Source organism: Scyliorhinus canicula, chromosome 10 (assembly GCF_902713615.1).
Source record: "Scyliorhinus canicula chromosome 10, sScyCan1.1, whole genome shotgun sequence".
NCBI lineage: Eukaryota > Metazoa > Chordata > Chondrichthyes > Carcharhiniformes > Scyliorhinidae > Scyliorhinus > Scyliorhinus canicula.
The window spans coordinates 87722005-87747574 of NC_052155.1; the positions used below are offsets into that span (position 1 = coordinate 87722005).

At 46.8% G+C, this 25570-nt stretch overlaps 1 protein-coding gene and 1 long non-coding RNA gene across 2 annotated transcripts; one reads left to right on the plus strand and one right to left on the minus strand.

Moving 5' to 3' along the window:
- Positions 1-625: 625 nt before the first annotated feature.
- snai2 (snail family zinc finger 2) lies at positions 626-3223 on the minus strand. Its single transcript, XM_038809314.1, has 3 exons — positions 2941-3223; positions 2070-2660; positions 626-1274 (listed from the first exon to the last, which is right to left on the minus strand). The coding sequence occupies exons 1-3, from the start codon at positions 3017-3019 to the stop codon at positions 1093-1095; spliced, it is 852 nt and encodes a 283-aa protein (XP_038665242.1). The 5' UTR covers positions 3020-3223; the 3' UTR covers positions 626-1092.
- Positions 3224-9471: 6248 nt separating this feature from the next.
- On the plus strand, positions 9472-10735 carry LOC119972503. The gene is made up of 2 exons (XR_005462060.1): positions 9472-9628; positions 9897-10735. It is a non-coding gene; the product is annotated as an uncharacterized LOC119972503 (long non-coding RNA).
- Positions 10736-25570: the final 14835 nt, after the last annotated feature.

The following is a 25570-nucleotide window of genomic DNA, read 5'->3' on the forward strand; positions in this document are numbered from 1 at the left end:
CCGAACTCGAAATGTTATCTCCCTTCTCTCACCACAGATGTCCCCAGTCCTGCTGAGATTGCAGTGTTTTTTGTTTTTGCTTGGATTTTCCTCGGAGGTATAGGTACACCTATCATGCACCATTTACGCTACAGTTGGGCGCAATTTAGCAAAGTATATGGTAACATCAGTGACAAACCAGGACATTGTGCAGATTTTGCAATTAGGAAGCGGAAAGGTACAATGCAACGGGAAAAATGGGATTCCGAGATGAAGGTCAGACTAATGGCTATCTAGAATACGGAGGTGAATGGAGAAGTTGTGCATTGCGTTTTAATGGGCGAATATTTAACGACGTGTTTACGTGATAAACGTTTCTCAAGGGGTACAATTCCATTGACTCTCCAGATTGAGACTCCCCTCAACGGGAACATTATTATTTCCTGTAAGGTGGTCTGCGCATCGGTTATTTAGTCCAAATGTCTTGCGGCTTTGATGTGAAACAGATGGTAATTAACAGCCAGGAATTCACAGAAACAAACCCCATCCTGTAGGGACAAGATGTATATTGAGGTCTGTCTGACGCCTAACATCCCATTCCTTGACATTTGGGTAGACGGATATGACAGTAACACGTTTTAAACGGTTTATTATAAAAAGTCAAAAACATGTTTATTTTTTGAAGTGGATAGAAAATACATTGAAGATATCAAAAGTGCAGGTTGTCACAAATAAACCTTTGCTTTTAACTTGCACATATTAAGTGTCTTTGTGCACGACTGCATTTAGTTCATTTTCATACTTAACGCATCCAAATACAAAAATAAATATTTACATTATAAAAAAAACATGTGCAGCCACATTGACAGAAGGCACAAAGTGGATATTACACTGAGTCTCCCAAATAATATTGCATTCCATTATGCTGTACATAGTTTGAATATTCTTAATCATAACCTTTGTATTTCAAAACTTTTACCAAATTGTAAAGTATAAAAGTTGTTTCAACAATTTCAAAACTGTAAGATCTTGATGGAGCAGGGCAGTTGGATGCTTGGAAAGTGAATGTGAAAACAGAATTTTCATTAGGCCTTTAGTATAATTCCATGTTTCTCAGTGTGCTACACAACATCCTGATTCCTCGTGTTTGTGGAGAAGAGACATTCTGGAGAAAGTTTTGGCACAGTTTTTGCACTGGTATTTTTTCACATCCGAATGAGTTTGTAGATGAGCCCTCAGGTTGGATCGATCAGCAAATGCTCTGCTGCAGTGGGGACAGGAGAATGGTTTCTCACCTGCAAACAGAAGAAAATCGTTAATCAATTGTTTTAACTTTAGTCAATTTTAAAGTGGGTTTCTGTTTCTTTTTCATGTTTATCAGGCAAATCGTTGAACGTTGGAGGTTAATGTGTTTTTAAATTCACGTAAATCATTGAATCTGTGGAATTAGTCTATGTATAAAGTACTTTAATTGTATTGTTGTAGTGAAAACCTTATGGCTACGCTAAAATGGGAAATCAGTTATCTCAACGTGAGATTCAAGTGGCAGGGTGAGGTTGCCAACTGGTAACAGGTGCATTCAGATGCGAGTCCCGTCAACATCTCAGTGCTTCTTATATTTGAAAACATCACTCCGTACAGATAGCACTGGCAATGCATTCTGGAGACTAATCTCAAACCGAGCAGCCAAAACATGTCTTCTACAATTTAAACAACCACTTCTGTTGTGTCTTAAGGGCGGTGTGATTATAGGCGTACTTACAAATCTGACAGCGTTTACCCAGACTCACTGGCTGAACGCAATTTCAAAATAAATTCGCACAATTTCTGAACCACTTCGTACCTGTTCATTTTCCGTCAACTTTCAAAGTACGTTTTAGGGGAGCAATACTCGTAAACTCGAGGAGGTGTAACACTTTAATATACTTTAAAGGGACATTCGATTGGACCTGATAAAGTGCTATGGATATATACCGATGACATAATGTGGTTGAATGCGTTTAATATTTTCCTTGTGATCTTGTAAAACAGGTAGACTAAGTGGTTCCCCTCATGGTGGGACATTCCGTTACACCTCGGGTCTTACTCACCCGTGTGTGTTCTGATATGCCCTTGCAGTAGCCACGGTCTGGAGAATGCCTTGCCACAGATTTTGCACACACACGGTAGTGTGTGGGTACGGATGTGCATCTTTAATGCTCCCAAGCTGACATACTCCTTCTCACAGTATTTACAGCTGAAGGATTTGCGAGTCTGAGAGTCGCAATGTAGCTGTTTATGTTTGGCCAGCCCTGAGAAAGTCGAGTAAGCCTTGCTGCACAAGTTGCACTGAAACTTCTCGGCGTCCACGCCGTGCTCGTCCGACACTTTGGGGTGAATCCTCTCCTCCTCGTCGCTGATGGAGCTCTCCGAGCCATGGGGATCCCTGTGGAGGCGATCGGAATCGGAGAGCTGGGGGCTGAGGCGTCCCGCTGGGCACAGGCTCCCGTTGCTGAGGGGCGAGGAGTGAGCGGATGAGTATTCCGAAGCAGGTGCAGGGTCGCTGGGGACAGGAGAGGGGATGAGCCCCGAGCAAACGCTACTCCACACACTGACTGGATTATAAACCCCAGAACTGAGGATCTCCGGCTGAGGAATGACTGGCATCGGGTAACTCTCATACAGGAACGGAGAAATGATGACTGCAAGCAAAATAAAACACGCGTTGATACACCCACAATAATCAAGATTACAGAACAGGTCAATCGCTGAAACAGCGGCATTTCAAAGAGAACTTCAACAGACTCATCACACCCATTTTGCTGCCAACTCAGGGGTTCGTACAGTATTTCAGAGACATTTACTACAAACTTCCGTCCAAAGACACAAGTAGCACAGCAAAAGTTGCATCAAACTTCAGAATGCAAACTTGCCTGTACCGCGTTCTCAGATAAATCATTGCAGGAAGAGACCGTTGATTACCTGTTTGCGTGTCCAGCTCCCCGTAATTTGGTTTTTTGCTGGTGCTAAAATGTTTCTTAATCAGGAAAGATCGCGGCATCTTGGGGAAGGGGGGAATGTCCTGGGATGCGAAGGGGGGGGGGGGAGAGAAAGGGGGGTACTATTTTCTGTAAAATAATCCTGAAATGCAAGAGAGTTTTTTTGCTTTCAAAAGTAAGAGGGAGTATGAGCCCCTCCAGTCGAGAGGGTTGGCGAGTGAGAAGCCGATGTGGTTGCTGTGTGCGCAGAGGAGGCAGTGCAGGAGTGTGACCCGCATTCCTACCAGTGTGCTGTAAATAGTCAGGTGCAGGGGGAGGGGGGAGGAGGGGGAGGGCGCAGGCGCGCTCATTTGCATGTGTCGCCTCAGCCGACCAATGGCGTGCGGTCCCCGGCGGGCGGCGAGGCGGGGCGCTGGGCGGGGATTGGTGGAGCCCCAGCTGGCGCCGAGCGACAGGTGCTGGGGTGGCGGGAAGCTGCAGGAGGGCTTGCGCCCTGAAGGGGGCGTCGCGGCCGGGCCAGGCCGGGCGGTGCTGTTGGGACTTGTTGCCCTGCTGCAGAGTGCACATTCCTCTGCCCAAATCATCGCCCCGACCCAGGCACCACACTATGTCTGTCTTCTGCTTTCCAAGGGGGGAACCAACAAAGAAACACGCACCTTCTCAAAAGGGCAGAGCCTTTGCCAGATAAATCTGATAAGGCATGGGGGAGGGGGGGTAACTTTCCATTTAAACAAAGGGATGTGCAAATCAATGTGACCAATGTGACAGGCGGGACGTCCCAAGGCGCCAAATCCTCTGTAAAGATGAGTGTGCAGTTTACCCTGAACGGCAAGTTGATCCCTATTGCAACAGAGATATTGGTTTAATTTTTTAATTGATCTGATAACTGATTGCAAACCCGACACAAAGGAATACAACTAAAATCTAAATGATGGCTAGTAATTGCATCTCTGGTGTCTGGGGTGATTGCGAACGAGGCATTCCATTTCGTTTTAACAGTAACGATATTGTGCGTCAGTTTTTAAAATATGTACCATTCAATCGTCAATTTTTTTTGAAAATGAATGAAATATATGTAATGTAAAGGCTTACTTCGCAACAGGGTAGGTTGAAAACCTTTTACTCGAACGATACAAACACCTAGTTTTAGGAGTGAGGTCCACTCGTATGAAAAGCTTACAAAAGTTTGCGTGAGGAGAAACTTAGAGGAAATACATATCTTTGTGAAATCGTCCCATTATCTCCCACGTAGCAGATGTGCAAGAGGAAATAAAACAAAACGGTATTTGTAAGTGATCGGTGACGAGCAGAATTCTTTTGTGAAGGACGGTTTTATGGGCAGTATCAATTGATGCTTTATTTAAACAGGGATTCATAAACAAAATCTTCCTGCATTTGGATCGCTTCAAACAAAATCCAAATTTGAAACGAGAAACCTTTAGCAAAAGCCTCCTGATCGGGGAGTGTTACAGAAAAATTAAACACTCGTAACAACCCTTTAATAAATGCAAACTGATCATGATGTACAGTCCTTGAAGCAATAAAATCCGTCTTTTTGTCAACACAGATTCATTAGAAAGGGTAAGATGCATCAGACCTACAGATGTTTTCCAGGAAAACATTTTTCTGCAAAAGGATTTTGTGAAGAAACAATTGCGCGCACCTGTCTGGCCACATGACTCCAGGCTGATGTCGGCTAGATTACATGCGGAACCGTTCAAGGAGGGAAGCAACAGAATGAAACCATGTCGATTCTGTAAACTGCTGCATACAGTATTCCATGTCAAGTACTGTCGGGGCAAGTGTCTTGTTCAACCTTTTCAGGCTTGACGCTGCCGTCCCCTGCTGGCCATAAGGACTAACTGCAAGATAAGACACGTGGGTCCGGTTTGGGAGACACGAGATTACAATTATCAAATGTCTCCATCTAGCGCCTGGAAATACCAGGCGACCACCTGGCAGGAAAGGAAAAGAACGTTGGAGAAATGTTGTCAAAGTGGTGACGATATGGTAAATGGTCATAGTTCCTGAATTGGCATTAATTTATGTGTGGCCGACATACGTAATCAGGTTAAAGTCCAACAGGTTTGTTTCAAACACGAGCTTTCGGAGGCTGCACCTTCCTCAGGTGAATGGAGAGGCATGTTCCAGAAACATTTATATAGACAAAGTCAGAGATGCCAGACAATGCTTGGAATGCGAGCATTTGCGGGTAATCAAATCCTTACAGATCCAGAGATAGGGGGTAATCCCAGGTTAAAGAGGTGTGAATTGTCTCAAACCGGGACAGTTGGTAGGATTTTGCAAGTCCAGGCCAGATGGTGGGGGGTGAATGTAATGCAACATGAATCCAAGATCCCGGTTGAGGCCACACTCACGCGTGCGGAACTTAGCTATAAATTTTTGCTCGGCAATTCTACGTTGTTGCATGTCCTGAAGACCGCCTTGGAGAACGCTTACCCGGAGATCAGAGGCTGAATGCCCTTGACTGCTGAAGTGTTCCCCGACTGGACTGGTACATGAACGGGCATCGTGCGTCAATCACCAGGCAGGAATGTTCCCTTCAGGACATGTGACAACGCAGAATTGCCGAGCAAAAACTTATAGCTAAATTCCGCACGCATGAGTGTGGCCTCAACTGGGATCTTGGATTCATGTCACATTACATTCACCCCCCCACCATCTGGCCTGGACTTGCAAAATCCTACCAACTGTCCTGGTTTGAGACAATTCACACCTCTTTAACCTGGGATTACTCCCTAGCTCTGGATCTGTAATGATTTGATTACCCGCAGATGCTTGCATTCCAAGCATTGTCTGGCATCTCTGACTTTATATAAATGTTTCTGGAACATGCCTCTCCATTCACCTGAGGAAGGAGCAGTGCTCCGAAAGCTAGTGTTTGAAACAAACCTGTTGGACTTTAACCTGGTGTTGTAAGACTTCTTACTGTGCTCACCCCAGTCCAACGCCGGCATCTCATGACATACGTAATGTTAGTCCTTTCAATGTAATTTATACTCCCACTGGTATGTGTTAATCCCTATATTTTATAGTGCCTGTTTGATAACGGATGCACTCAGACACAAAATCATTATGGATATAAACAGACAAATATCGTGCTGTAATACATATTTGACACTCATATAATTTTATAATTGATATATAATAGTAATAACCTTTCCTTTAATGATAATCTTTATTGTCACAAGTAGGCTTACATTAACACTGCAAGTAGGCTGTAGTTGTACTATCAATAATATCAGGTTGGGGGAACAGTCCCCTTCCCTTCAATGGATCCTTTCACCCGCTTCCAGTTTTTTTCCCTCTATCTGGACCCCTCTCTCTGGCTTCCTACTTGCTCTTGATCTTTTCATTGAGAACTGTCGGTGCAACATCGGCCATCTCAATTTCTCTGCTCCTCTCGCCCACTCCAAACTGTCTCCTTCTGAACTTGCTGCACTCCATTCTCTCAGGTCCAATCCTGAATTGTGATTAAATCTGCTGACAAGTGTGGTGCCATTGTTGTCTGGCATACTGACTTCTACCTCACAGAGGCTGAACTCCAACTCTGACACTTTCGCCTATCTCCCCCTGGACCATGACCCCACCACCAAGCATCAAATCATTATTTCCAGAATGGTCACTCACCTCATCTCCCCTCGAGATCTTTCCTGCACAACTTCCAACCTCATAGATCCCCAACCTCGCACAGCCTGCTTCTACCTCCTTCCCAAAACCCATAAACAGGACTGAATTGGTATCCCATTCCTGCCTCATGGAACTCATTTCTTCCAATCTTGAACCCATCATCTCTCCTCTTGCCCAGTCTCTCCCCACCAACATTCATGACTCTTTTGATGCCCAATCAACTATTTCCAGTTCCCTGGCGCTAACTGCCTCCTCTTCACTATGGACATCCAATCTCTCTACACCTCCATTCTCCCACCAGGATGACCTGCGGGTTCTCCACTTCACCTTTGAGTGGAGGCCTGAACAATCATCCACAATCACTCTCCTCTGCCGGCTGAACATGTTCTGTCACACAACAATTTCATCTTTAACTTGTCTCACTTCCTACAGCTAAAGTTGTGGCTATGGGTCCCAGTTATCCCTGGCTTTCTTTTGACTATGTGGAACAGCCCTTGTTCCAGTCTTACTCAGGGCTCCTCCCACAACTCTTTCCCCATTACAATGACACTGTATCAGAGCTACTTCATACTCTTGTCTGGACCTGGAATAGCAATTTTGCTTCCAATTTTCACCCTTTCTCTTCCTCACGTGTTCCATCTCCGACACTATCTTTCCCTTCCTTGACCTCTGTTTCCATTTCCGGTGATAGACACATCACCAATATTCATTACAAGCCGCCAACTCCCACAGCCATATCGAGTACAGGGGCTCACACCCCACTTCCTTTTAAAACAAATTTAGAGTACCCTATTCATTTTTTCAATTAAGGGGCAATTTAGCATGGCCAATCCACCTAGCCTGCACATCTTTGGGTTGTGGGGGCGGAATCCATGCAAACACGGGGAGAATCCGCAAACTCCACATGGATAGTGACGCAGAGCCGGGATCAAAACTGGGACCTTGGTGCCGTGAGGCAGCAGTGCTAACAACTGCTTCACCGTGCTGCCCCACACCCCACTTCCTATAAGCCTCCATCTCATTTTTCCAGTTACTCCACCTCCGTAATATCTGTTCTGATGATAGCATCTTTGAAATCCGCACTTCTGACATGTCTGCTTTTTTCCTTAACTGAGGTGGTTGACAGGTCACTCAACCAGGTCCAACTTGTTTCCTGAACCCCTTCCCCTCCTCCCAGAACTATGAAAGGGTTCCCCTTGTCCTGACTTTTCACTCCACCAGCCTCCGCATTCAAAGGATCATCCTCCTGTATTGCAGCATGATGTCACCATGAAACATATCTCCCCCTCATCTCCTGTCAGCATTCCACAGGTTGGTTCTTCCATGATACGCTGGTTCACTCCCCCATCACCCCAAACCCCTCATCCAGCCCCTTTACCTCCTTCATCCTCACCATTGAAGGCACCAAACACTGCTTTCAGGTTAAGCAGTATTTCACTTGTGGCTCCTTCAGGTTGGTTCATTGTGATCACTGTTCCCAATGGGATTTTGTCTACATTGAGGAGACTAAACACAGACTGGGTGACTGCTTTGAGGAACATCTTCGCTCAGTCCACAAGCATGATCCCAACCTTCCTGTCACCATTTCAACCCAGCATCTTGCTCTCATGCCCACATGTCAGTCCTTGGCCTGCTGCAATGCTCCAGTGAAGCCCAACGCAAGCTGGATGAGCAGCTCTTCATTTTCTGATTAGGCACATTACAGCCCTCAGGACTCAACATTAAGTTCAACAACTTTACACGTGGCCGTTCTCCTCCATATTGACCCCTTTTTCTTTGTTCAAAATCTTTTCCCCAACGCAACTCCCTCTCTCCCCCACTGGGTCATCAGTCATTTGTTCTGCTTTTCCTTTCACTGAGCATAGACCTTTATTTTCTTATTAAAACATTCTGCTATCTTGCCCTTATGCTATTATCAGCACAGTCCATCGTCTTTCTCACTGCCATTAACACATCCTCTGCTTTGTCCCCTACACATCTTCATTGCAATCTCTCCTAGCTCCCACCTATCAACCACCTTCTACCTTGCTCTACCCCTCTTATTCTGTATAGTACCTATCATATTTATTTTTCTCTTTTGCCTTGAAGAAGTCATATGGACTCGAAATGTTAACTCTTTCACTCTCCACAGATGCTGCCAGGCCAGCTGAGTTTTTCCAGCATTTTCAGTTTTTTGTTTCTGATTTCCAGCATCCGTAGTATTTTGCTTTTATTTTAGTGGTACTATCAATGTCTGTGCACATTAGAATAGATATTCTAATAGATGGAGTTTTTCCTCCATCAACTGATCCCCATTGTGTGAACCAGCCATCTCCAGAAAACACTGACTAACAATAGGTTGGCCGAGTAATTAAGGCACTGAACTCCACAAAGGTCATAAGTTCAAATCTCACTATGACAAGTTGTGAAACTGAATTTAATGAATCTGGTAACTTGTGGGATAGGTGTTAAACCTCCACTGGTTGCTTCAGGGATGGGAAGTTGCCTGGTCTGGCTCACATATGATTCTAATTTCACACTATATGATTGGCCCCAGGGTAACAAGGCAATACTTCCTCAGCACAAGTAAAGATAAACTGTGCCAGTGGGCCAGTTTAATTGGACCAAGTCTCCACATTAAGAATGAAGTGCAGCAGCTTCCAAAAATGGATGTAAAAAGGAAAAAGTGGCAGCAGTAAAAATTGTGAAATATCAAAGACCTAATTAGCTCCTGTGTGAGTCAGGGTGTACGCTGTCTGTGTATAATATTAGGATGCAGTTTTACTGCCACTTCTCTATCATTGTAAAACAGTTTCCGGTTCACGGTGATTCATAACTGATGGTATACTCCAAAGGCAAGTCTCAATCTGACCCTAAAACACAGCTGTGTGGGGGAGAGCGAGACCAGTGCAATGTGAAGCTCCGGGTGCTTTGCAGCTCTCGGGAACTTTATAAATGAAAGATGAAATTTAAAAAATGTTGCGGGAGCCTCCACCTGCTGTCTCAAAACAAACAAGATACAACATCTGAAAGAAGAGCACGTAAGCCAGAGCCCTGTTATGGAGTCTGGATTGTGATTTGTTGGGAGGAGCAATTTGCAGTACAATATTGTGAATGTGATAATATTAATGCCCGTGTGCCACAGTATATGAGGCAGAGGGAATACCATCATGTGTGTTATGTATATGTATGTTTATGCACATGGGTGTGAGATAAAACTTATGTGTGAAAGAGCCACTTTTAAATAACTGTTGGTGACGTTTTGCGCTTTTGAAAATAATTATTAATGTGTTTTTTATTCTTTTATAGGATGTGGGCATCACTGGCAAGGCCAGCATTTGTTGTACATCCCTGATTGCCCTTGAACAGAGAACAGTTAAAAGTCGCATGGAGGCCAGACTAAATAAGGATGGCAGATTTCTTTCCCTATTCGTGAACCACATGGGTTTTTACAACGATTAATGATGGAAATGTGGCCATCTAAAATGGCTGCCCGCAAAGGATAAAGGGACAGGGCACAGCTTCTGTACACTGAGCAAAGGAAAACCAGACCGAATCAAAACTTGCACCTGTTAAAGGTCAATGACCGATTTCCCCAGGACAATAGACTCAAATTAAGGAATAGCAACAGTAGCAGACTCACCAGCGCCACCTCCCCTTATTTGGAAAGGCCTACGCACTTGGAACAATAATGACTAGGACCCGCCCAGCTATCAAGGTACCCGCCCCTAATTGGCCGGTATCGATCAAAGTGATCAAGCCCCTATCGATCCATTGGATCCTGAGTTAACCCCGCCCAAAAGGCACAAAAGAGAAGAAGGATAAGAAGCCCTGCGCACTAGGGATCGGCCTCTTTTGGGACCGGCCTGTGCCCACACCAATTGCAGCATAACGACCAGCCAAGTTCAAGACCACGATCTTTACCTGAGAGAGACGAGCTGCAATCGAGACGAACCTGACGATTTCAAGCCAACACATGTGGGGACTCAGATAAAGGCCTTATCTAACTGCACAGAGCAGGTCATCCAGAAGTTAACTAAAGGTCATCTTAATTGATAAGTGTAGTTTAATACGTAGCCGCGTGTATCATTGCACAGAGAGATAAGTCTTGTGTTTAATAATAAACTGTCTTTTGAACTAACATACAGGTTGTGTGGTCATTTGGTCAATACAAGAAACGTACTCGCAGCTTGTAGTTCGATAATAAAGTGGCAACAGAAAGTTCAGTGCAGAAGGAGGTCATTCAGCCTGCCGTGTCTTTGCTATCTCCCTGCACGAGCAACTCTGCTAGTTCCACTCCTCTGTTCTTTCCCTGTAGCCCAGCAATATATTTTTTAAATCTTCGGCTGCTTATCCAATCCCCTTTTGAAAGCCATAATTGTATCTGCCTTCATTACACTCTCAGGCAATGCATTCCAGATTGTAAACACTCATTGTATAAAAAAGCTTTTCTTCCTGTCACCTTTGATTCTTTTGCCAAATATCTTTAATCAGCTTCCTCTGGTCCTCGACCCTTCTATGAATCGGAACAGATTCTCCCTAGCTACTCTGCCTAGATACTTCATGACTTTGACAAGGTTTGCATTCATTGCAGTCTTTGAAGTTATTATACTGCTGCACCAAACTCCAGATCATTTATACTGTATAGGACATGAAAAGCAATGGCCTGAACATGAACCACTGGGGGACACCAGTGCATTCTTCCTTCCAGTCAGAAAAAACATTCTCTACCTGCTAATGCTTTCGCCAATAGCATACCCAAATTGCCATATTCGCGTTGACATCACATGCTTCTATTTTCTGAGTACGTTGTGTTGTATGGTATCAAATGAATTTTGAAAGTCAATATATTCAAAAACTACTTTATCAACCTTTTTTACTACTTGATTAAAGAAATCAGTCAGGTTAATGAGATACTGTTTGCCTTTGACAAATCCGTGTTGGCTTTCTCCTATGAACCTATGCTTTTACAACTGAGAATTGATTCTGGCCCTGATGCTAAACTGATTGGTCTATAGTTACCATGTTTATCATACTCCTTTTCTTGTACATGGGTACAAAATGTGTCATCCTCCAGCCCTCTTTCATCATTCAAGTATCTAAGGGGATTGGAGCATTGTGGTCAGAGCTTCTGCAATTTCTACCTCAGCTTCCCTCAACAAACCTGGGTACATCCCTTATGGACCAGGTAACTTGTTAACTATACGTGATACCAATCGCATAGTTCCTCCTTTCTATCCATGTCTATCCTGTCAAATATCTCTCCTTGACTGTAACATTATCTTCATTCTTTACTTTTGTGAAAACAGATGCAAAGTAATCGCAACTTTATCTTTAAAAATTCTGAGGTGCTTCACAACAGTATTATAAACAAAATATGAAACTGAGTCACATAAGGAGATATTAGGTCAAAAGAATAAAAGCTTGGTAAAGAGATAGACTGTACAGGTTCTCTTCTAGGAGAAAAGAATGGTCGTGAGGCAGGGTGGAAGACAGTTCCAGAGCTTTGGGCCGAGGGAACTGAAGACACAGCCACAAATGATGGAGTGATCAAAATCAGGGATGCTCAAGAACCCAGGATGAAATGAGCTCCAAAATCTTGGAAGGTTGTTGGACAGGAGGTGATTAATGAAATGGGGAAGGGCAAGGGCATGGAGGAATTGGAAAACAAGGGTGGGAATTTCAACACTATGCCATTGTTTAACTGGCAGCCAATATAGGTCGGTGAGCACAGGGGTGATAGGTGAATGGGACATGGTGTGGATAACACAAGTGTAATGAACTCCAATTGGCTTTATTGGTTGGCCAATTGGAGTATGAGCTCCCTCAATGATAGCTCATTGAGGGGGCCCATATAAGCACCTGTGTAGGCTTTGTGAGCCAGTCTTAAGTTGATTGGACTGCTAGCAGCACTGTTTGTAGCTGCTCCTGTAATATTGTTATTGTAAATAAATATTGGTGTGGTGACGGCACTTCTGCCTCCTGTGGATTACTACAGTGGCGACGAGGTAAGCTAAGAATTTTGCGGAGACCAGCTACCGCACTCGGAGGGTAAGCCTTGCCATTTTAAAAATGCCGTTTTATGGGAGGTTAGAGGCATTCGACCCGGCTATTGAGGACTGGTCCCAGTATGTGGAGAGAATGTGTTACTTCTTCCGAGCAAATGATATACTGACGGACAAAAGGAGACGGCTTATCCTGCTGTCGGCGTGCGGACCCTCAGCTTTCGCCATTATACGTAGTCTGACTTATCCCGATGCGCCGGACACGAAAACTTTCCAAGAATTAACGGAATTGGTGAAAGAGCACTACGACCCAAAACCACCCCTCATTTTGCGCAGGTACAGATCCTACACAGCGAAGCGGGAAGACAGGGAGTCAGTCACAAATTTCTTGACCCGCCTGAGAAGGCTGGTGGAAAAATGTGAGTTCGGCCCGACGCTAAATGAAATGCTTCGGGACCGGTTAGAGTGTGGTATAAACGACCTCACAATACAGAAACGCCTGTTGGCAGAAACGGAGCTAGACGGCAGGCAGGCGTTACAGCTCGCACTGTCCCTGGAAAAGGCAGCAAGTGGGATGCAGGAACTACAGGGCACGCCAATGGAGGTAGGTACCTGTGAGAGGGACTACCACAACGGGTCCAGCTACCAGATAGCCGCTGTCAGGAAAAGCCTGAGGAATAGAGGGCCAAAGGAAAACCCCAGAACTGCCCCCAAGTCTGTTAGGACTAACTGGAGACAGAGGGAAGTACCGGCTGAGGCTCCCCCAACAGAGAAGGACCGTTTCTGGCACCAGACAGAGTGGGGTAACAGCGACAGCCCTAGAAGGAGGTGTCAAAAGAGGAATAACAGGTGGGGACGCAGGGAAGTACACAACCTAGATGCCCCATCCTCCTCCGAAGGGGAACAATTATATAATATTGCAACGAAGAAAGCGGAACCCATTAAGATTACCCCACAGGTGAACGGGCGGCTGACAATAATGGAAATAGACACGGGTGCGGCCGTATCAGTAATGGGAGTGGCAGCATTTAGAAAAATCAAAGATGGACTCCAGCCACTAACCCTAACAAAAACATCGACGAAACTTAAAACCTACACGGGGGAACCCCTGGAAGTTCTAGGCACGACTCATGTACCCGTGGAATATGAGAAACAATTGCTCAGATTACCGTTGACGATAGTAGAGGGCTCCGGACCGAGCTTAATTGGATGAAACTGGCTAAAAGACCTAAAATTAGATTGGATGAAAATTTTCCAGAGTGGAAGCGGGCAGTTGAGTGGAGTACTCCAAAAATACCCGGAGGTCTTCCAGGAAGGTTTGGGGGTATTCATAGGTGCCAAAGCAACTTTGCACGTGGACCCAGAAGACCTTCCGAAATTTTGTAAGGCCAGGCCGGTACCTTTTGCATTAAGGAAGAAAGCAGATGACGAAGTAGAAAGGTTACGGCGCACGGCATTATCAGATCAGTACAGTTCTCGGAATGGGCAGTGCTGGTGGTACCAATTTTGAAGCCAGACGGCTCGTTATGTCTCTGTGGAGATTTCAAACAGACGGTAAACAAATACGCACTGCTGGACAAATACCCAATCCCGAAAATAGACAACCTGTATGCCAAATTGGCAGGTGGGCTTTTGTTCACGAAACTGGACATGAGCTACGCCTACCTGCAGTTAAAACTGGACAAGGGCTCCCAGACATTCGCTACGATCAACACCCTGAAGGACCTTTTTCGTTATACCAGGCTACCTTTCGGAGTGTCATCAGCCTGCGCTATATTCCAGCTTACGATGGAAAATATTCTGCAGGGACTACCGCAGGTTGCGATTTATTTGGACGATGTCTTAATCACGGGTAGGACAAACAGGGAACACTTAAGGAACCTGGAGGAAGTGCTCAGGTGTTTCGCAAAGGCAGGCGTACGGCTAAAAAGGGAAAAATGTGTTTTTCTGGCCCCACAAGTGACGTACCTGGGATATAAAATAGACGAGTCAGGCTTACACCCATTAGAAGACAGAGTAAGGGCAATAAAAGAAGCCCCAGCTCCCACCATGGTCCAGGAGTTACGATCATTTCTAGGGTTGGTAACCTATTATGGAAAATTTATTGAAAATAGGGCGTCCATCCTAGAATCCCTTCACCAGCTACTAAAAAAGGGGCAAGAATGGAAATGGTCCACCCGCCAAAACCGAGCATTTAGGGACATTAAGGAACAGCTGTCATCCGAAAATGTCCTAGAGCATTATGACCCAAGGAAGGAGTTGGTGGTCACTTGTGATGCATCCCCCTAGGGGTAGGAGCCGTCTTAGCCCATAGAGGAAGGACTGGGAAAGAACGGCCAATAGTCTATGCTTCGAGGACCTTGGCGACGGCTGAGAGGAAGTACGCCCAAATCGAGAAGGAAGGACTGGCGGTGATATACGCAGTAAAAAAATTTCACCAGTATCTGTACGGGCGGAAATTCACCATAGTGGCGGACCATAAGCCGTTATTAGGGTTATTAAATGAAGACAAGTCAATACCCCGATTGCATCAGCTAGAATCCAACGCTGGGCATTGCTAAGGGCGGTGTATAGATACGTTCTGGAGCACAGACCGGGAGCGCGAGTAGCAAATGCAGATGCTTTGAGCAGACTTCCCCTCCCGGACAACCCGCTGCAAATACCAAAAGTAGAGGAGACAGTAAGCTGGGATAGCCCAGACGGAAAGGATACCCACACCCCAGCCCCGAGCAATTTCTCCAGACCCCGTCATCCAGTCGGAGATGGACACTTTCGACGAGGCCGCCGCGACACCTCTCCCCAAGGAGGAGGAAGAACAACTTCCAAGGAAGTCGTCAAGGAAAAGACGGGCACCTATAAGGTACACCCCACCCACTTCGGAGAACGACCCGGCAGACGACACAGAGGTGACAGACCCAGACACGAGGAGCAGGAAGAAGCTCAGAGGAATGCCAGCTGGCAGGAATTCTTCGGATCTTGGGGGGGAGAGGTGTAATGAACTCCAATTGGCTTTATTGGTTGGCCAATGATAGCTCATTGAGGGGGCCCATATAAGCACCTGAGTAGGCTTTGTGAGCCAGTCTTAAGTTGACTGGACTGCAAGCAGCACTGTTTGTAGCTGCTCCTGTAATATCATTATTGTAAATAAATATTGGTGTGGTGACGGAACTCCTGCCTCCCGTGGATTACTACAACATGGGTAAGAGAGTTTTGGATGACTAAGTTTATAAAGAGTTGAATGAAGGAAACCAGTCGGAGTTTGTTGGAATAGTCCAGTCTAGAGGTAACAAAGGCATGAATAAGGGTTTCAGCAGCAGATGAACTAAGACAGAGCAAAGTCTGATGTTTTAGCAGTGGGAATAGGCGGCATTAGTGATGCTGTGTATATCTGCCGAAGCTCATCTCAGGGTCAAATATGACACCAAGTTTGCAAACAAAAAAATTCAACATAATATTCCACACATTAACAAATATTTGACAGCCGATAACAACATTTTAAAAAAATTATCTGCTTTTATTTACATTTTAGAGACAGTAGGAAGAAATAGCAGAAAAGTTTCAGAAAATATCAACATTTCCTCACCACTTTCTGCACTTTAGTCTTCAGCCTTTATCTCTTTGAGAAAAACATACATCTATCTATGAGGAAGATATTGATCTCACACCAATCATATTCCACTAGAAAAGGGAAGCCATAACTTGTGCACACCAGAAACATTCTTGCAATGGCTCTCCTATGTACACATAGATGTTAATTTTCTAAGTATTTGCATAAAGTATCATTACTGGCTGTATATTTCAATGCTAGAGGACAGATTTTCATCTTATTGTACAGAAACATAATATAGTGTGTGTACAAAGCATAGTGGAAACCAACAGTTGGGTGCATATTTGTAATGGAACTCTGATGATTTTCTAACCATTTAAATTAAGGGCTAGAAGACAGGAAGGGATAACTGAATGGATGTGCAATGCCCTTCAATCTGATTTTGCTCTATCTGCTATGTCCCAAGGATTCTTTACATCCAAGCATAGTAAGAGGAAATTCTGGCGCACAATTATGTCGCCTCCATTGTGCTGAAGAGTTTGGCTCTTTCCTTCCTCATGCCCTTGACCGATGCAACAGAGGATGAACGGTCATCGCGCAGCAATCGCCAGGCAGAAATGTTCCCTTCCAGTTGGGGAACACTTCAGCAGTCAAGGGCATTCAGCCTCTGATCTCCAGGTAAGCGTTCTCCAAGGCGGCCTTCAGGATGCGCAACAACGCAGAATCGCCGAACAGAAACTTATAGCCAAGTTCCACACACATGAGTACAGCCTCAAGCGGGACCTTGGATTCATGTCGCATTACATTCATCCCCCACCATCTGGCCTGGGCTTGTGAAATCTTACCAACTCCTGGATTGAGACAATTCACACCTCTTTAACCTGTGATTATCCCTCTCTCCAGTTGCTCCGTCTGGACCTGTAGACTTAATTGCCTGCAAAGACTCGCATTCAAAGTATCGTATTGCATCTTTTACTTTGTCTATATATATGTTTCTGGAACCCACCTCTTCATTCACCTGAGGAAGAATCAGTGCTCTGAAAGCTAGTGATTCGAAACAAACCTGTTGGACTTTGACCTGATGTTATAAGACTTCTTATAATGCTCTCCACCTGCAGTGCTGTTTGTGATCTCCTTGCCTGTGAACCTTGCCTGGCTCATGCTAAACATCACTGCTGTATTCCAAACCAGGAACATCCCGTGAACAACTCTACAGTGGAGTAACTAGTTTCTACCGTATATATGAATGTGTATTAATATTTCTTCACAAATTATGAGGAATTTAAGGGGAAGTATGAAAGCACCTAGAATTTATAAGATAATCTGGATGTAATCTGAAAAGGTAATATTTTGGACTTCGGTTTTCTGTTACTGGTTTTGCCTCCCCGCTCATGGTCTTCTCAGTGAACGTTGCAAGACATGACTCAGCATAACTGCAACTGCCGCCTTAAAGCAAATGGAAGCTATCGGTGGCATTTCTGAAAGTTAATATACTTCTTTAGTGGCTTCTTCTGGACGATTATGCAATTTGTATGGGAAAAATAAAATCACATACTATGGGCAGAATTTTCCATTGTCCAACGCCGATATCGTAATCGGCGAACGGGCGGAGAATCGATTCCAACGCCAGATTCGGGGCCGGCGTCGTTTTGACGTCAGTTCGCGTTCTCTCCGCCCCCTCCAAAATGGCATAATTGTGACGCATGGCGGACGCAGTTGCAATGCCATTGGCACCTCATCGGCCAGCCCACTCGCGGTGCTCCGTTCCCGATGGGCCGAGTTCCCGATGGTGCGGGACACGTGTGCTCACACAAATCGTGAACCTGGCGTGGGAGCTGCGGACTGTGTCCAGCGCCGCCACACTCGGTTGGGATCCGTGTCGCTGGCCGGGGGTCATCTGCGAGGGTTGGAGAGACTGGTGGGGGTTGGGCTGTGGGGTCGCGGGTGGCGGGTTATGTCCGCACACGGCCGGCGCCATGTTGTACGGCGTGACCGCTGCTGGTCGTCAACCATGTGCATGTTTGGCCCGGGACCCCGCCATTCTCCAGCGCGGGGGGCGGGAGCTTTCGGCGCGGCAAGGCGGGGGTTTTGGCCGATGCCAGTGCTAGCCCCTGACCAGTACCGGATTCGGTGAGGGGATCGCGCCGATTCTTTTTGCGTAAACCTCCCGCAAATTCTCCGTTTGAGCTGGCACTTAGCTGCAGGAACGGAGAATCCCGTCCACATCTACTAACTAATACATTAGTGATAAACTTTGCCATTACTAGGACCACCCAGCACTACTTATTTAAAATGTTAGCCTGAAAAATGTAATCCAGTCTGACCATGTCACACCAAAAGATGAACTTAACTTTATATATTTTGACGAGCCTCTTTTTACTGACGATAAATCTCTTTCCCAATATTTTACCAATATTCACAGACTAATTATTAGGTTAAATTATATCAAACAGAAATGTATTACTTTCGTAAACAAAATTCAACAGAAAATAGCATGCAGATATGAATGAATCTGAATTTTGTGAAAAGCTCTAATCATAAGTTACACAGTTATGGATTGAAGCAATCTTGCTTGTTACTCGAGCGCCCTCTGCTGCTGATTTTTTCCAACTGTTTTATAACTGCACCTTTAGCATTCATGGAAGTGGTTTGCACATTGTGCTGATGTTATAGTATGCGGTCGTTTTTTGAAAATAAATTTAGAGTACCCAATTATTTTATTTCCAATTAAGGTGCAAAATTAGCATGGCCAATCCACGTAACCTGCACATCTTTGGGTTATGGGGGTGAAACCCACGCAGACATGGGGATAATGTGCAAACTCCACACAAACGGTGACCTAGGGCTGGGATTTGAACCCGGATCCTCAGCGCCGCAATCCAAGTGCTAACCACTGCGCCACATGCCACCCTCGTATGGGGTAGTTTTTTGACCAACACACAGGACAATTGTGAAGTGGGTGAACCAAAGATGACCATATAAGGTGGACACGGTTTGAAGATCATGCTTCAGTTCCATAATACGTCCGGCCATCAGTGCTACTTACGGTATGATCAACTCCTTCTGGTCATGGGTTCCATTGACCTATGGAGGCCTACTTCACAGCATCCTCCCCAAAATCAACTGGGAGAAATGTTTCAGACACCAGCTGTGTCAATGATAAGTGAACCCCCTGCCAGAGGAGCTCAGGCCTTTTCTACAGAGCACCACTTGCAGAAAACATTTGGTCAGTGAACTAGTAAGAGCTGGAAGCCAAGATCACCACTCATCTAGAGCACTAGACAAGGCTGCTCTGAGTAATGTACTACAAGGGTTGAGCACTGGTAATAATCCAACTGTTGGTCTTTGTGTTATGGTACTGGTTGGTCAATTTGCTCCCTCCTTCTGCGTTTGTCAACATTATACAGAAGAAATGAGTTGACTTCCTCTGGGACAAAAGGATGCACAGGGTTTCTGTTGCAGTGCTCAGTCTCCTGATTAGGCCGGACAGTGAGGCATTGTGTGCCTTTCTACCCAGCTGGTCACTTTCCACCTTTAGACCCTGCAGAGATATTTGTATGGTGAGCCTATTATTATTATCCAAGATAATGTGCACAGAAACATATTTCTTCTGCCAGCCGTGTGGCCTCAATTACGACTCCCAGCCTCTGTTTATAAACCTGATAAGTCTCCACATCTCCTTGTGGGAGCTCCCTGTCTTGTACCAGAAACAAATCAGAGTGTGGAAAACGGTCATAGTTCCAAATTGAGCATTCTCCTGTCAGGAGTAGTGGCTATCCTCCAGGAACCACTGCTCAAGATTTGATACTTCCATCAGTATGGGTCTGTGTGACTGGTGGGGAGGGAGAATTCTTGCTGCCAACGTGACCAATGTCAGGGTGTCCTACATGACGGAGGAATGGGCTGGTGCAGTGGAAGAGCGAGCACGACATGCATTTTGGGCAGGATCCAGCTCACCCTCAAAGCCATCAAATATATTTATAAAGCAATGCCTGTCTCTGACTGCAATAAAGGTGTTGAGATGTCTAAGGTATGTACAGCACTTCTGTCTGAACTAACCCCTGTTCAAATGGAATTCCTCATTGATGCCAGACCCTGAAACCTCCCATGGGAGTCTCGGAGCCACAGTCTCAGAACCCCCCCCACCCCCACGTAATTCCACTCTGTGTGGAGACTTTTCCTGTACAGTCTGCTGTTGCAAACCTTCCGCTTCCTCGCCTATGTCTGCTGTCTGGACACACCATTGCAACCCACCCTGTGTACAGGGGTGCAGAAATCCTCCCTGTGCCAATCGTCTGTCGGGAGTTGATGAAAAATCCAGAGACGTTGTTTTAGCTGGCATTCGTCACTTGATTTCAGAGTGTGGTCTGTCTGACCACAGTTCGCCTATTGGTTTACATGGACTGTGTACTTACTGTTAACATTAGAGTATCAGATTGTAGCTTGTGTTATCCTTAAAAATCTGTATATATGGGTGAATGTATAGTTGGGATGAATGAGTAGCGAGACACGAGTCCACAAGGGTGGCGACAGAACCTTGGGTGGCAATTTATTGGCGGTGGCCAAATAAGAGGCTCACCACACAATCCTCCCAATGAGTTAAGAGGCTAACAGCTTGGCAGCAATGCCAGTGCCACAATTAGAGGTGACACAGCAGAGGCTTCAGGAAGAAAGAGATGAAGCCCCATGCTGAAGCGCACATGAAGCTGACGTAAGTTTTGTTTCTTACACTGCCAGGGCGAGACAATCAGGGGCAGGGGTGGGGTCTACCTGCCAGAGGTGGCGCTGTTGGCATGGGAATGAACATAACCACCAGTGGGCCTCTATGTCGGCCCTGGAGTAGCCAGAAAGAAGGTGTGAATGGTGATGGACTATGAATCAACCGTCCTAATTTGGAGGCTCCAAAAATATTCCCTTCCTAAATGATGGGGGAGCCCAACACATCTGTGCAAAATACAAGGTTGAAGTATCTGCATCAATCTTCAGCCAGAAATGCCGAGTGGATGATCCATCTCAGTCTCCTCCTGAGGTGTTCAGCATCACAGATGCTAGCCTACAACCAATTTGATTCATTCCGCATGGTATCAATAAATGGTTGAAGGCACTGGATGCTGCAACGGTTATGGGGCCTGACTACATTTTTTCAATATGACTGAATGTGGCACGGTGGCACAGTGGTTAGCACTTATGCCTCACAGCATCAGAGACCTGGAGCTGGGGTCTCCGCCTCATGCGCCAAATTTCTGTTTCACTCCACTGGAGGGATACTCCCTTATGCCGGCTGGTCAATGGGGTTTCCCATTGTGGGATAGCCCTGTTATCGGGAAAGCCGTGGGCTGCCGGCAAATCAGAGCATCCCAGCGGCGGAGAATCCAGCCCCTGGTTTCGATTCCGACCTTGGGTGACTGTCTGTATGCAGTTTGCATGTTCTCCCATGTCTACGTGGGTTTCCTCTGGGTCCTCCAGTTTCCTCTCACAGGTTAGGTGAATTGGCCATGCTAAATTGCCCCTTATTGTACAAAGATGTGCAGGTTAGGTGGATTGGCCATGATCAATGTACAGCGTTACAAGGATAAGGCAGGGAAGTGTTTATATTGGGGAATTCCACTTTTAACATCCTGGGAGTCACCATTGACCAGAAACTGAACTGGACTAGCCATATAAATACTCTGGCTGCAAGAGCAGGTCAGAGACTGAGGATTCTATAGCGGGTGACTCCCCAAAGCCTGTCCACCATCTATAAGCCACAAGCCAGGTGTGTGATGGAATATTCTCCACTTGCCTGGATGAATGCAGCCCCAACAACACTGATGAATCTTGACGACATCCAGAGCAAATCAGCCCATTTGATTGGTACCCTATCCACCACCTTAATCATCCACTGATGCATAGTGGCAGTTGTTAGTTCACAGAATGTTATCAAGATAGTTTAGGGGCGCGATTCTCCGCTCCCCAAGACGGGTCGGAGAATAGCGGGAGGGCCTTCCCGACAATTTTCACGGCCTCCCGCTATTCTCCCCCCCCCCCACCTCCGGCCGCTCTCCAACACGAATCGCTGCTCGCCGTTTTTTACGGCGAACAGCGATTCTCCGCAGACCGATGGGCCGAATACCGCGGAGTTTACGGCCGTTTTCACGGCCGCGATCACACCTGCTTTCAGCTTTTGTGAAAACGGCCGCAAAGTGCCGTCCCAAACAACCATGGCACCGATTGGCAGTGCCAAGGGTGGCATGGGCCTGCGATCGGTGGGCACCGATCGCGGGCAGCGGGTCTGATACCCGCGCACTATTTGTTCTTCCGCCGCCCCGCAGGATCAGTCCGCGGGGTGGCTGAGGGGCATGACGGCCCGCGCATGCGCGGGTTTGACGCGTCTGCGTGATGATGTCATCCGCGCATGCGCGGCTGACGTCATCGTGCGCGTCAGCCGTCGTGACGCTTGGCGTGCTTCACGGGGCCCCGCTGCTAGCCCCGCCCGGGGGGAGAATCGGGTCCTGGGAGGGGGCGCGGAGGCTGCCGTGAAACACGGGCAGTTTCACGGTAGCCTTTACGACTTGCCGCATTTGCGGAGAATCGCGCCCTATGTTCTTAGAGCAGCATGGTCTGGAACCAATCAGAGGCTATCGGTGCAATCGAACGGCCTCGTCACTCCCCACTTGGACCTAGCAAGACCTTGCGAGACACCATGAACTTGATCTCACCCTCGCTGGGCGAGATCTAGATTTACATGTTTCAGTGAGTCACTAGCCTCATTTAAACAAGTCGGAGCCCAATTCTCCTGAGGCTGGGAATAAAGGTCCGCACCTGGGAGACCTCATCATTGCACCATTTACCACTGGTCCACACAAACGTAGACCAGGCATAACGGCACCTGGGGGATCTCCCAAGCCCTCAGAGGCCTCCGGGTGGTCGGGCTCTTGGCAGGCTGGTACCCCAGCACTCCCACTGCCACTGAGCTTGCCAGTGCAGCAAATGAGGTAAGTGTGGCCTTGACAGGGCATTCCGGACCAAGGCCAAAAAAAAACAAGAGTCCTGTTTGATAGCGGGACAATTTTCAGTGGTGCAGTGGTTAGCATTGCTGCCTCAAAGTGCCAAGGTCCCAGAGTTCGATCACGGCTCTGGTTAACTGTCCGTGTGGAGCTTGCACATTCTCCCTGTTTTTTGCGTGGGTTTCGCCCCCACAACCCAAAGATGTGCAGAGTAGGTGGATTGGCCACGCTAAATTGCCCCTTAATTGGAAAAAATGAAATGCCCATGAGAAGATGGTTGTGAGCTGCCTTCTTGAACTGCTGCAATCCTTGTGGTGTCGGTGCCTGATGAAAGGCAAATCGCTTTGATGCTAATGTTAGCAGGTCCACAAGTGCTCAAACTGTATAACTTGTTTGTGTTTGATAATGAGGAGGATCAGAACAAATTTGATGAAGTAATGAAGCACTTTGATAAACATTGTTCCCCTAAGAAGAATGAAACGTTTGAGCACCACGTGTTCCGTTTACCTACCCGAAGACCTGCCGAGTCATTTGACAGTTTTGTCACGGACTTGAGGCTGAAGGCCCAGTCATGCAACGTCAACAACCTGAAATCTTGGTTAGTCCGTGACCAAAGTGGGCGTGGTCACACCACCCAAAGATAACGTGAGGCCTAAACCTCTGCAGCCTCTCAGCACACAGCAACAACCAGCACCATGCCAGAGGTTGCTACGACGAAAAACAAAAGCAAGAGACACACCAATATCCATCACTGTGTTCCCAAAGAAAAGAAGAAATAGAGGAGAAAGAAGACTGGGAGAGCGAGCTGATCCTACCAACAAACCAGCATCGAAAACAATCGCAAGCAGCAAACAGCATCATGCAAGGAAGTGAAAGAGAAAGCGACTAGTAACACAAGTATGGCAGTCATGGACACAGGGCTACCAAAGGCACAGAGTGAAGAGCAAGAGAAACAAGAGGCTGGCACATAAACCAGTTTTCGAAGAGGCTGCCAACAGCTCGAATGAGCACAGAGGTGATCCTGTGAGGGAGGGACCTGATCTGTGCAAAGGAAACAAACACTTGTCAGGCACAGCATGTTTATTGACACCTTAGTAAAACCTGTTCACTTTGTTAGCCAAATATTATGACTGTATAAAGTTTAACGATCAATATTGCTTGTAAAATGATCTTAATGTTTTGTGAGAAAGGGGGTTGTAGTGTGATGCACTATCAATTACCACAAAGACGAGAATAGTGGGATAATCGAGGCTTTATTGAGCAAAGATATTGTGCCTCCTGTAGCTGCCACCAGAATGGCTGCAGCACCGGCAAGCACACACATTTATACGCCACCTACTGGGCGGAGCCAGCAGGCAAGGGATTTACCCATGTACCTCTACTATACGGCCAATGCCGTAATACGTGTGATATACTACTCGTGGTGACTACCACATTCACCCCCTGTTAAAAAACAAGTCCAGCGGTTGTGGTGGAAAACATTACAAGTTAAGTCAGTCGGGGGGCCTTGACCCTCCTCTGTGATCGCCTCAGTCCTGGTGGTGATGTGGGAGCCGACTTGGTCACCTGCAACTCCGGGAGCGTTTTGTCCTCGTCTTTGTCACCCCTGAGTGGAACCAGTGGGAGAATGGATCCTACTGAGGTAGAGGCTGCGGAGGGAGGGTGGGTGGCGCAGGGGTGAATGGGGCAACCAGGAAGGGGGAGGGGGGGCGGTGTCAGGTCGTGGGTCAGGATCCAGCGGGTGCCAGATCCCGGAGGGAGACTGTGTCCTGGCGCCCGTCGGGGTGTGCCATGTAGGTGTACTGCGTGTTCGCATGTTGGAGGTGGACTTTTTCGACCAAGGGGTCCGACTTATGGGTCAACACATGCTTCCGAAGGAGGACGGGTCCAGGAACTGTCAGCCATGTTGGGAGCGAGACCCCGGAGGTGGACTTCCTGGGGAAGGCAAACACACGTTCACGAGGGGTCTCGTTAGTCGCGATGCAGTACCCCGGATTGCCACGGAATGGGATCCGGAGACCAGGGAGGTTTTCTGGGTGATGGGGTGTACCGGGAGGGAACAGCGCCTTACTGTAGTGGGGTGGATGAAGCTCTGTGCTCCCGGAGTCAAAAAGGCAGGTCGTCTCATGCCCATCGATCTTCACCGTCGTTGTCGTGGTCGCGAGGTTGCACGGCCGGGACTGATCCAGGGTGATAGAGGCGAGCTGCAGCAGATGCTGCGGGGTGCCGGGCTGGTTAGTGGTGGTGAAGGTAGTGGCAGGTGATGAACGGCCAGACGAGCAGGGGTCCTGAGATGTCGTCAAAAATGGCGCCGAAGATGGCGGTGCCCACGGGCCGCACATGGCTTGCGAAGGGGAAAATGGCAGAGCACATGAGTCGCACGTGGGGGGTGCAGGAACGCCGGGCCTGGAAACAACGGCAACCGACCGGGCCTGGCAAACAGCA